The sequence below is a fragment of the Spermophilus citellus genome (genome assembly GCF_964194105.1).
Source record: "Spermophilus citellus genome assembly, chromosome: 3".
Taxonomy (NCBI): domain Eukaryota; kingdom Metazoa; phylum Chordata; class Mammalia; order Rodentia; family Sciuridae; genus Spermophilus; species Spermophilus citellus.
Window position 1 is genome coordinate 3434815 of NC_138184.1, and position 12335 is coordinate 3447149.

The 12335-nt window shown below is 66.1% G+C and overlaps 1 protein-coding gene across 2 annotated transcripts; it reads right to left on the reverse strand.

The window, feature by feature from the left end:
- Positions 1-462: 462 nt before the first annotated feature.
- Positions 463-4037, reverse strand: TINCR (TINCR ubiquitin domain containing). 2 transcript variants are annotated; one of them, XM_081288231.1, is made up of 3 exons: positions 3757-4037; positions 1132-1226; positions 463-624 (listed from the first exon to the last, which is right to left on the reverse strand). In XM_081288231.1, exons 1-2 carry the CDS (start codon positions 4000-4002, stop codon positions 1170-1172), a joined length of 303 nt encoding a protein of 100 aa, XP_081144357.1. In that variant the 5' UTR covers positions 4003-4037; the 3' UTR covers positions 463-624; positions 1132-1169. The 2 variants fall into 2 exon arrangements, with proteins under 2 accessions (XP_081144357.1, XP_081144358.1); XM_081288232.1 differs by having other exon boundaries at positions 3743-4037.
- Between the last annotated feature and the right edge of the window lie 8298 nt (positions 4038-12335).

Below are 12335 nucleotides of genomic sequence, written 5' to 3' on the forward strand. Positions count from 1 at the left end.
GCCACCCAGGGCGCAGGGCGGAGAGAGCACCCTGCTGGGGTACAGCTGCACAGCCCAGGCCAGAGTCCACGCAGGGGGACAGGGAGGCCACCCAGCGACAGGGGGACAGATGCATGTTCAGGGACTTGGAGGGACACAGGGTTCGAGAACCAGCCCAGGGCTGGGGCCACCAGGTCCCCCTCTGGCTTATGAGACTGGGTGAATGTTCACAGCAGGAGGCCTGTGGGCCCAGAGGGGACAGGTGCTGGCTGCTGGGGAGGAGCCAGTCCCAGGGGACTTCCTGGAGGAGGCTGCACTGGGCTGGTTGGTGACGGGGCGCCAGGCAGGGGCAGCAGGGGCAGGTGTGGCCATCACATGGTCCGAGGCAAGAGGGGCCCCTCTTGTGCGGAGCTGGGTGGGGGATCAGGTGGGTGCAGTCTGGTGCCAGTCAGGGGTCCTCTCTGGCTGTCCACAGGGAGGAGACTGGCTTCCAGGTTACGGCACAGATGGAAGGCCACGGCTGGGGTGTGGAGCTGGTCAGGGACAGACGTCCTAGGTCAGCGTCGGGGACAGGGCTCCATCAAGAGTTCGAGGTGCAGCCGCAGCCTGAGGCCCTGGGTCTCTCGTGCACCTGGGAGCCCCGACCTGGGGCAGCAGCAGAGGGAAAGGCCACTTCAGCCCAGGCCAGGGGGGTGACTGGCTCTCAGGCCCATGTCCTTCCCCTTTCCCTAACAGCTCTGACGTTGGCCGCTGCCCCTGCACCCACCCCTATGTCCCTGTTCCCTCCAAGAGGGACGGGTGGCTTCCAGGGGCTCCCCTGCCCCCGGCTCCGCTGTGTTGGGCCACCTGGTGGCAGACTCAGGAATTGCAGGCAAAGAGTGAGGCGGAAACAGGTGCCAATCAAAGCCCAAGGCTCCATTTCAAGATGGCAGCACAGAGCCCAGAGGGGATGAGCGACTTCCCAAGGTCACACAGCAAGTTGGGGGCAGCACGGCTCAGAGCCATTTCCTTTATCCACAGGCAGTTGAGACGTGGAGGCCAGAATCTCCACCCCAAGGGCAGAAGCACTGGAGGAGGGTGACTGTCCTGTCTGGTCTCTGACCCTGTTTCTGCCGAGGTCCCTTCTGGGTTCCAGGTGCTAGAGTGACCTACCTGGAGTAAGGCCCAGGTGCCCGCGCCCGCCAGCTCCTTCACGCAGCACCTGGAGGCCCCTCCAGCATGGCTCCGCCTCCTCCAGCCCAGACTACCTGAAGAGAGGGACAGACAGACACAGGTTCAGACAGACACCTGCCGGGACGTGCCTCCCCACTCCCAGTCACCACCAGGGCAGGCAGCGTCCTGAGCAGACAGGCAGCGGTATCTGAACACCTACTGTGTGCCGCGCACTGCCCTGGGGAGCGGGTGGGTGCGGTTCTGGGTTAAGGAGGTGCTGGGTGGTGGAGGTGGGGCCTGGTCAGACCCCAGCCCCACGGAAAGCAGATCCACCAGATGAAGGAGGGGGAGGGGGAGATGGCATCTAGGCAAAAGCTCCTGGCAGAGGGTGCAGCTGTGCCAAGGCCCTGGGGCAGGACTGGGCCTGGCGGTTGGAGGCACAGGAGGAGCCTGTGTGGCTGCAGCAGGGGAGGGGAGGGAGGGGACAGGCAGGAAGTGCAGGGGCCTGCAGTCTGCAGGGCGGACCTGGGCTTTGACTCCCCCCCCCCCCCCCCCCCGGGAGGTGGGAGCCCTGAGGGCTGTGGGCAGGGGACAGGGACAGTGCAGTGGGCACCTCTGGGGCTGAGAGGGTGGGTGCTGAAATCATCTGCAGGGGCTGCAGGGGCTGGGGAAGGGGCAGTGAAATGACAATAGAAGTAAGAAGTGAGTGTCCCCACCGCGGAGGGCTCCGCCCCCCTCCCGCCTGGAATCCAGGCAGACAGTGGCGCCCGCCCCAGGCAGCCGGGGCCCTGGGGACCCGGGCGCCTCCTGGTCCACGCTGGCCTGCATGGGCAGCAGGTGCCCTGTGCCGACTGCCCTGGGCAGTGCGGCCATCTGGAGGCGGGAGAGTCGCCACCCACTTCACAGTTTAGAGACCAGAGGAGACAGGAGGGAGCCCGGGCCTGGGTGAGGCACCAGCCAGCAGAGTGGGCAGCAGGTCCAGCGCGTCCCCCTCTTCTCTGACGGGCAGCTGGGGCCCCGTCCACCTCTGTCTGCGTGTAGCTCCAGGTCTCAGAGCCCACTGGAGGCCCAGAGAGGCTGGGTGCACTGCCCCAGGACACACAGCCAGGGGGTGGCAAAGACGAGGGGCCGGGGCCTGTCCTCCCTGTCTGCTGGGGGCACAGTCGGGCTCCGCCATCAGCCCAGCTCTGTGTGGTCAAGGACCCAGGACAGGACAGAACACCAGGGCGGGGCTGGAGCCAGAGGAGGCCCACATCGTCTCCGCCCTCTCCTGACCCCCAAGCCCGCTGCCCCAGAGTTGGCAGAACAGCCCGTGGGCACCCGAGTCAGGCCCGTCCTCTGTCCACTGCCCTGCACGGCTCCCGGCTCCCTCCTCCCTCAGGGACCCCCGCCCGGTGCCTCAGGACCTTTGCACGGCTGGCCGTGTCCTCTGCCTGGAGCGCCCCGCTCCTGTTGCTGGCCCTGTCCCTCCCAGCCAGACTTCCGGCCACTGCTGCCAGAATGGCCGCCTCTCCTCGCAGCCATGGTCAAGAGCTGGCACTTCACGACAGGCGCGTCTGCCCCCCAACTGGACAGCAGCTTCCCCAAGGCGAGGCCTGGAGCGCGCCTGGCCGAGTGGCGCTTCCTGCAAGCTTCCAGCACCTTGAGCGACCATTTTCCGGCTGTTTGAGGGTTGCCCACCGCCAGGAACATGGTCTCTCAGCCCTGAGCCCCACCCTTCATCACCCACAAGCCTCCCCCTGCCCCCAGAGACCTTCCTCAATCGGGCCCAGCGGGGTCCCCCGCCTCCAGCCTCCCAGAACAGAATGGTGGCTGAGGCTCCATCTCTCAAACCATATCCCAAGCTTGGTGGACCAGGCCCGGCCAGTGTCACAAGGGCCACACTGTGACACCCTGTCCTTTCTCCGCTCAGCACCTCAAGGTGGCGTCTGAGACTCCATGACCAGCCCCTGTCCCCTCTGCCACCCACCCACCTTGCCAAGTGCCAGCTGCCACCCAGCTCCCAGGGGCCTCCCCCTCTGGAGGTGCCATTCCATGGCCAGAGCCCCGCTCTGCAGACCCCTCCTGGGGCGGGAGACCCTTCCTCAGTCGCCTCGGCCAGGGGACTGCCCTGGAGTCCCCTTGTGGCCAGGTCCAAGTGTGGGCAGCAAGTTTCAGGACAAACTGTGGAGAGACAAGTGGGCGGAGAAGGAACAGAGGGACAGGGGACCAGGCGGGGACAGAAAGGCAGAGGCAGCAGGGGCCGGGGACCAGCCTGTGATCCCAGCAGCTCGGGAGGCTGAGGCAGGAGGATCACAGAGACAAGGCCAGCCTCAGCAACTTAGCCAGGCCCTGACTCAAAATATGAAAAGGGCTGGGGAATGGGGCTCAGTGGTTCCAGGGTTCAATCCCTGGCAGCAAAAGGAAAAAAGGCCGGGAGGCCGGGAGGCCCACGCTGAGAGACAGCAGAGACAGGCGCGGATTCCGACAGAGACAAGAAGAAAGAGACACCGCGACGTGGAGACACGGGGAGAAGAAGGGTGGAGAAGGGCAGGGGCACCGGGACACCACCCGGAGCAGCTCCGGAGGCCCCAGCCCTCGCAGCGCCCGCCCGGCCCCCCGCGCCGGCCACCTGGGGTCGCTGACCAGCAGCAGCACCGCGCCGTCCTGCAGGCGCGCCTCGCGCACCGTCTGGTGGTCGCGCAGCGGCCGCGCGTTGTAGTAGAAGGTGCGCTTCCAGGAGCTCACGCCCTGGCCCACCAGCTGCGCGCGCAGGTCGCTGAGCGTGTCCCGCGGGCGCACGGTGAGCGGCAGCAGCAGCGCCTCGTCGGCCAGGTGCACCTTGATGTGGTAGCGCTTCCAGCGCCACAGCCCGCGCCGCAGCCCCTCCATGGCGCCCGCGCCGGCCGCTCCCGGCCGCTCCAGTGGGGCGTGGCCCAGACCCGGGGTGTGTAGAGGACCGCGGTCACGTGGTGGGAAGTGCGGGGCGCGGCCGGCCCGAGCCTCCCTCCCGGGGCGGTGGCCTCCCAGGAGATCTGAAGGAGGCAGCCGCAGGGTCAGGGATCCAGGCGGCTCCGGCCTTCGTGCGGACATGCAAAGGCCCTGGGGCAGGGCGCAGGCAGGTGGGAGGCGCCGAGCAGCTGGTCTGGCTGGAGCCCAGCGGGCGCCGGAGGGAGGCGGCTGATGGTGCTGGTCTCGGCCCAGGGACGACTTGGCTCTTCTTCCTTGGAGGGCAGGCCCCGGGCAAGGACCTGATGTACTCACCCAGCGTCAGCCCGAGTCCAGCTGGGCTGCGGGACGTGGACTCTGCCCTCTGGGGCCTCCCAGTTGGGAGAGAGGGACACACTGCACACACTGTCCTCTGCTCAGGTGGCCAGGGCCTGAGTAGGGGAGAGCCGCTGGGACCTCGGCTGGGAAACCAGGAGATGGGGATGGTTCCTCAAAGCTGGGCTTTCCACCGGGGTTTAGCGGGTGACTAAGAGTCCATGGCTCCCACAGGAGGCAGCTGACCCTCATGACCACACGCCTGCGGGGTGCCCAGCCACTTCCCTGCCTCCTCCAGCCCCACGTGACAGGCGCCCGGCCATCCTGCTGGGCCAGGACCCTGGCGTGGCCTCAGCCATTCCACGTCTGCCCTTGGCCAGTGGAACGTCCCCTCCAGCAGTGGATGGTGTGGCCTCGAGTCCAGGCCTGGCCCCAGCAGGCCCCTCAGGCAGGAGCTGCACCTCCCTGGGCCTCAGCCTTCCCGCCTGGGCAGCGGGTGGATGTGAGGGCCAGGCGGAAGGGTGAGGCGCTGGGGGGTGCGTGCAGTCACTTGCTGATTCGGGGTGCTCAGGGTGGGTCCCCTTGATGCTCACGCCCCACTTCACAGACGAGGAAACCCAGCAGAGGGAGACCAAGTGACCTCTCCCAGGAGCCCAGGAAGAAGTGGGAGGGCCGGACTAGCCCGGCCCCTGGCCCCAGGCTCGGCTCTGCCCCAGCCGCCACCCGCCCGCCGTCAGACTTCAGATGGCTGTCGGTTTATTTTTGAGACAAGGCTCTCTATGCTGCCCAGGCTGGCCTCAAACTCCTGGGCTCAGGCCATCCTCCTGCCTCAGCCTCCCCCGTAACTGGGACCACAGGCGCCTGCCGCTGGGCCTACTCCAGACGGAGGTTTTAAAATGGCTGAAACCAAAATAAATTGTAGATAGGCTCCCTTCCAGACACCCACCCCACCAGCTAGAAATGACCAACTGCTGGAAGAAAACAGGGGACTTCAGTGACGGCCCCAGTGTGTTGAAACATGACATGAAACCCAGAAGTCTTTCATTAAAAGATGAATAATGGCCAGGTGCGGTGGCACACACTTGTAATCCCAGCTACTCAGGAGGCTGAGGCAGGAGGATTGCAAGTTCAAGCCCAGCCTCAGCAATTTTACGAGAGTCTGTCTCAAAATTCAGAATTTTGAAAAGGCCGGGGTGTGGCTCAGAGTGGAGGCTCGCTTCGCACACGTGAGGCCTGGGGTCTAGCTCCCGGCACCTCCTCACGTGTCTAAGGGACCATGGCGCCTGCTCAGCCCCTTCACAGAGGAGGAGGCCAACTTTTCAGATGTGATAGATAAAAGACTGATTTCCTTAATATGTAAAAAGCTTCCTTCTAGAAATAATAGGAACGACACACCAGTAGCTAAATGGGTAAAGAACAGGGTTTTTGAAAAAGAAACAAAACGCAGCCGGCCTTGAAACACAGCGGAGGGACTCGTCAGATACAAATGAAGCCACCACCTTTTAGGTTGGCAAAGATGAAGACATTTGTTAATTCGCTGTGTCGCTGGGGCTTGGGGACAGCGGTCTCACGCAGCGGGTGAGAGGACGCCATCCCCCTGCCACACAGCCGCTGTGGAGCCGCTTGTCCTGAGCTTGCTGAACCGGGGGACACCGAGGCCCAGAGCAGGTAGCAGCGGCGTCCCTGGCCGGTCCCTGGCCCCTGGTCCTCTCTGCAGAGGAGGTGGGCGGGCCAGCTCGGCCTGCAGAACCGGTCACCAGGCCCTGCCACCTCCCCTGCCAGGCTGACCTCGGGCCTCGCCCATCAGCTGCTGGCACCCGGGCGGGTCAGAGGGAGGCCCAGGGATGCGTGGCTGGGACCCACGGTAATTGTGACCTGGTCGTGACGTCGCCAGGAAAAGCAGGTCCTCTGCCTGGTGGCTGGGATGGTGGGATGGCGACCTCTGTCCCCGTGATGCCGCGGAATGCCCTGGGTTGGGTGGCAGACGCAGGCGGACGGTGACAGGCTCTTGGGTGTGGGTGCCCGGCTCTGGGCCCTGGGGACGCGTCCCTCCCGCCGACCCTTCTGCGATCCAGGCTGGGCAGGCTGCGGCCACCGCGGGCCCCCTGCCCCCTGGGATGGCAGTCCTCCTGCCTCAGCCTCCACGGAGCTGGGCAGCGGCGGGGCCAGCCCCCACCAGGGCTGGGAGCGCCATGAGGAGCCGCCCCTCGGCGGGGTCGGGACAGAGGGGGCCGTGAGGAGCCTCAGGGCCGTGAGGGCTCGGAGGGACGGAGGAAGCCCCTCAGCAAGTGGAAGGCAGGGGGCCGGGCAGCGGGAACGGGGCTGCGCCCACCAACCCCGCAGGCAGGTACGGGCGGGGCCGCTGGGCTAGGTGCCCTCCACCACTGCCCCCAGCAGCGCCTCGCCCCATGACCCTGGACACGGAGCAGGGTTCCCGTCAAGGGCCACCTGGGTAGTCTCCAGGAGGGGCAAGAGGAGGAGGCGTGAAGTTCGTTTTTCCCACTCAAAACCTGGGTTTCAGCCGGGCACAGTGGCACACGTGTCTGCCATCCAGAGACTCGGGAGGCTGAGGCAGGAGGATGGCAAGTTGGAGGCCAGCCTGGGCAACTTCGCGAGGCCTTGTCTCAAAAGGAAAAGGGCTGGGCTGCGGCTCCGTGCAGAGCGCTGGCCTTCCCAGCCCCGGGCTCCGACCAGCCACAAAAAGAAGAAAGGGAAAAAATGAGGCCCACGTCCCCGAAGCCACCCAGGAAGGTGGGCGCAGAGGCTGGAGCAGGCCTAGTGAGTCCCCTGCCGGGCGGCACAGGAAGGAGTGGCATGCTGGGCGGTGGCTTCCAGGACGGAGAGTCCTCTGGGTGCTGACTGACAGGCAGGGCGGCCCACGGGGCTGGACTGGCCCTGAGCGGCCACCGGACCCAGGTTGAGGTGCTGGAGGGAGGAGCTTGCACACCCCGGGTCCCCCGGTCACCGTCCAGGGACGCTCCATGGGGCTGGGCGGGCGGGTGCCCCTGTGGCTCCGGGGAAGATGCAGGAGACGGGGGAGGGGACGTTCTACTAATGCCACCAGCTGTCCACAGCCACAGGGCCGTGGGGTTGTCCCTGACAGCCAGGGCCATGGACGGCGGTCACCCCACCAGATGCACAGACGCAGAGACCACACAGGCACACAGGACACGCACACGCAGGACCCAGGGCCTTGGCCTGGGCACTCGGGAGACCCTGGGTCCCAGCGGGAGTCTCTCCAGCCTCCACTGTGTCCCAGGGCCTCCCTCCAGGGGTGGCCGGCCAGGAGGGGACAGGCAGGCCGGTAGCACAGCATGGCTCTCGGGCGCCACCCAGTGGGCAGTGTCTTCCGGTCTCGCCTGTCCCTCCAGTGTGTCTCCTGGGCCATCTTTTCTGTCCCCACCTCCGCCTGCTGCCCCCTCCCCCCAGGCCCCCGCCCAGAGCGCGGGTCCCAGTTTGCACTTGGACTTGGTGGCTGCACACCCCACGCGCAGCGGCCTCCCCTGGGCCCCGTCCCCTGTTGCATCCCGTGTGGGACGCCATCTTGCTGACCGCTGGGGCTGCTGGCAGGATGGTCAGCCTCCTGGGCTTCGCTGCCCGCCAGCTCGCAGGCTTAGCCCGGCCCTGAGCCGGCTCACCCCGCCATGGGCCCCCATGGCCTGGGGAGGGCAGAGCGCAGAGCCCGGGGTCCTCGACCCCCAGGAGGCCAGCCTCCTCTCCAGGGCCCCAGACTTGCTGTGGCTCCCGACTGGCCTTCAGGCTGGTGACCCTTCCCTGAGGGGGTGGTCAGCTCCCCTGGGCCCTCAAGTCCCCTGTGCTCCGTGTGTGTCCCCCAGGTGTGGCACCCCTCCCTTCTTGGCACCTGGCCACCCTGGGGAGCAGTACTCAGGTGCACAGGCCGAGCCAGGGCGGGGGTCCTGGGGTGTTTGCCCGGCCGGGCTCTGGAGCCTGGATCTGGGACCGCCGTGCAGCTTCCCAGTCATGGGGCCTCGGGGACATTTTCTGAGCCACTTGTGACCCCCGCCCGCCCTGCTGGGTCTCCTCTGTGAGCCTTGGGCCTGGCCGCAGCTCTGCTCAGGCGAGGCCTGCGTCTCTGTGGCTGGGCACATGGGGCGCCCCGCAGCGCCACAGTCCGCTGGCAAGGTGTGTGACCCCAGGACCGCGCAGGCTCCCGACACCATCCTCGGCTCCCTGCACTCGAGTGGCCAGACTGTGGCCTCCTCCTAAAATTTGCTCATGCGCTGCGTGGGGGACGGTCCAGCGGGGACGAGTGGGAGCCTGACCCCTGGGGAGGGGTCTCTGACAGGTGGCTGGGGCTGCTGTGGCCCATGCAGAGCGCTGGCCAAGCACGTGCCAGGCCCTGGGCTCAGGAAGCAGCCAGGGGGACAGCACCAGTGGAGGCCACCGGCTGACACAGGTGCTGTGCATACGCAGGGGGTCGTGGGGCCTGGTTTCCTTGGGGTGTTCTGTTGCGGGGTGCAGGGGTCGGCCCGCTCTGCTGCCCACGCTGCTTCAGGACGAAGCTCGGGCAGCGGGGCCGAGGTTGCCGGGTGCCAGGCAGAGCCGGGATCCCCCTGCACCCAGGCTGGGGGCCCGCCCGCACCGAGGTCCCCAGGGGGCCAGCGTGCAGAGCCTGGGGACCCAGGCCAGGTGGAGCATCGAGGCCCAGGGTGCTCTCTGGGGACCCTGGAGGACCCCGTGCCCCTCCTGGCCTAGCTGTGTCCCGGAGTCGCCCATGTGAGGTGTTTTCTTTTGAGGCGAGAGGCCCTCTAGCGAAGCTGCCCTTGACATTATCTGGGTACGGCAACAAGCAGCCTAACAGGGCGCTCACCCTGCGCTCTGGGGCTCCGAGGTGGTGACTTTCGTGAACACAGAATTTAGTGAGTGGCGAAGGTGACACGGCTCTGTAGCCGCGCAGCCGTCAGTGAGGGGCCATCTGGTCCTGCCACCCCCCAAACCAAACTCCAGAGCACCTGAGCCCTGTTCCTGTAGGGCTCCCCGGGACTGTCAACATTTATGGAGCACTTACTGTATGCCAGGCATGATTCTGAGCCTCTTCTGTGGCTACACCACTGCTCATAGATGGCGGATGGCGCGGGATCCTTCTTCAGGTGAAGCCGCCGAGGCACAGCTGGTGGCCAACCGTGTGGGCAGACAGCAAGGTGGCATCGCGAGCACTCTGGCTCCCGCCTGGGCCTTCCCAGGTGTCCCCTCCCCAGGCTCACTCCTGGGAGGCCCCCAATGCTTCCCTCCTTTAAAAAGAAGGATCTGGGGCTGGGGCTCAAGCGGTAGCACGCTCGCCTGGCATGCGTGCGGCCCGGGTTCGATCCTCAGCACCACATACCAACAAAGATGTTGTGTCCGCCGAGAACTAAAAAATAAATATTAAAAATTCTCTCTCATCCATATCTCTCTCTCTTTTTTTTAAAAAAAAAGGATCGGTCCTTCTGGCGCCGAGTGGGGAGGCATCCGCGGCCCCTGGTGCCAGGGAAGTGCCTGGGCTCCGCCCCACCCTCAGCATAAGTGTGTGTACAGGGGGTTGAGCTCAGGGCCCTGGACCCAGTGCTGAGCCACCCCAGCCCCATTTTGTATTTTATCTTGAGACAGAGTCCCACTGCATTGCTTAGGGCCTCACTAAGCTGCTGAGGCTGCCTTTGAACTTGTGATCCTCCTGCCTCAGCCTCCGGGGCCGCGGGGATGACAGGTGTGGCCGTCCCACTGGCCAAAGGAAATCTTCTTTTAGGCTCTAAGCACATCCGCATGGTGTGCAGCACCACGCCCATCCCCAGAACTGTCGCCTCTCTGCAAAGGGAACTCTTCTGTCCCACTCCGCGGCAGCTCCTGTCCCCAACGCTCACCATCCCACTTTCTGTCAATCTGAGGGCTCAGGGTCTCCCCGGGGGCGCCATCAGGGATCTAGTTTTGGTGTCTGTGTTTTGTGGTGCTGGGGACGGAGCCCAGGACCCGGGACATGGTGGCGGGGCTGCTCCTCCAGAAGGGAAAGGGAGCCGCGGGACCCGGAGCTCGGCTCCATGCCCAGGCGCCGGTGGTGGAGCAGGTGTGCCCGCGGCGAGGCGTCTCACAGCAGCAAGGGGTGGCAATGACCCAAGGCCCTTCAGCAACTCCTTCCTGCAGCAGAGACCCTGTCCCCCTGCGTTCTCCTGGAGTGAAACCAGGACGAGGACCCCCAGGACAGTGTCGTCCTGTGAGGCCAGAACCACGGGCTGGCTTCCTGCCTTTGGGGAGAGGGACGTGGTTCTGCTCTTGGCACTTGTCAGCTGAGGCCCCTCCCTCGAGGACACTGTGGAAAGTGGACCTGGGGAGCAGAGGTGGACAGGAGCCAGCTTGTCCAGCCCGCGCACTGCCCACTCCTGCGTTCCCTCCAAGAATACTGCGCCCCTGGGGACGTGAACATTGGCCGTCTGGCACTGCTGGGCTTGGTGGTCACGATGGTGAACCAGCAGCTCGGGAGGCTGAGGCAGGAGGATCCCGGTCAGCTCCGTGAGACCAGCCCAGGGGTGCCGCCCAGGGTGCCGTGCCAGGCCCTGGGCCCCGTCTCCAGCACAACAAATAGACAACAGCACCGGGCAGGAGCCACAGGCCAGAGTGCCCCGGCTACGGCCCGCCCGCACTCCCAGGCCTGTGCAGAGGGCCGTGACCAGACACGGCAGGAGGCTGTCCCTGGCAGTGTGAAGTCTTCGGGTTCTGAACAGCACGTCCCTCAACCCACCCGGAAGACCCCCGGGCATCACTACTGTGACGGGCACAGTGGGGCTGCACTGGCCCCTCCACGTCCCACTCACACCCCACCCCGGGACCTCGGACGTGGCCACAGGAGGAGACGGGGCTGCTGCAGTGGGTCTTAAGAGGCGGCGGGAGCAGGTGGAGCAGGGTGGGCTCTGGGGGGGGGAGCAGCTGTGTGGGAGGGGTATCGGTCAGGGTGGGGGGCACTACAAACTCCCTCGGGGCCTCGCGTCCTGGATCCCGTTGGCAACCTGCAGGGCTGTGTCTGTGAAGTCCCGGGCCACCAGCAAGCAGGACAGGTCCCCTTTCTGCCAGACAGAGGTGTGTTCAGGCCTGGCTCAGTCCTGCGGCCCTAGGAGGCCTGCCTCCAGCTCCCAGCCAGGGACAGCCAGAGGGGCCTGGATGGGGAGCCCAAGGGTGGCCCCAGGATGCCACCCACATCCGCCCCGGCAGCTGAGGAGACCTAAAGCGCTCACCGTGCCCCCAGGCTGCCTGCTCTCAGGGCAGGGACTCTGCACAATGACTCCAGGGGCCACTGCCGAGGGGCTCGGGCCTTCCCTGCAGCAAGCTGGGCTCTCAGGATCTTTCAAAACCAGACCCCGGCAGGGACACAGGGACAACCTGCAGGAGTTTCTGGCCTGCGGGCGGCGGCCCTGGACCCAGAGGGGAGGCAAGCGTGCAAGCCTAGGTGTGCAGTCCCTCCGCTGCCATCGCCCGCCCACAGGGCTTCCACCTCCCTGTCCAGCCCTGGGGGAAGCTGCGCCTGCAGAGACCTCCCGAGGGCCCTGGGACTGGGCGGGTGAGAGCCAGCAGGCAGCTGCCCTCTGGGGCCAGCCAGTGTCCACCAGGGGCTGCCCGAGCTGCGCCCCATCCCAGTCGTCGCTGGGATGGCAGGCACGCGCCCCTGCCCAGCACAGGTCCCATCAGCCTGCACACGCAGGACCAGGGGGAAGTGGGTCCATTCCTCTTGCCCAGCCTCAGGCAGCCTGCCACAGCCCCCCCTGGCTGAGGAAGAGACAGGCACAGTGACGAGGCCTGATGGGTGGCCCACGGAGCATCCCCAGTCCATGACAAATAACTGACCACAGCACTGCCACCTTCAAGGTCTGTGCCCTGGTAGGTGCCTGACTCCGGGCCCGTTTCTGCTTGGGCTGAGTGGGGACCCAGCCAGCCACTCCCTGGGCAGCTCTGAGACTCAGGAAGGTGGTGGTGGAGAT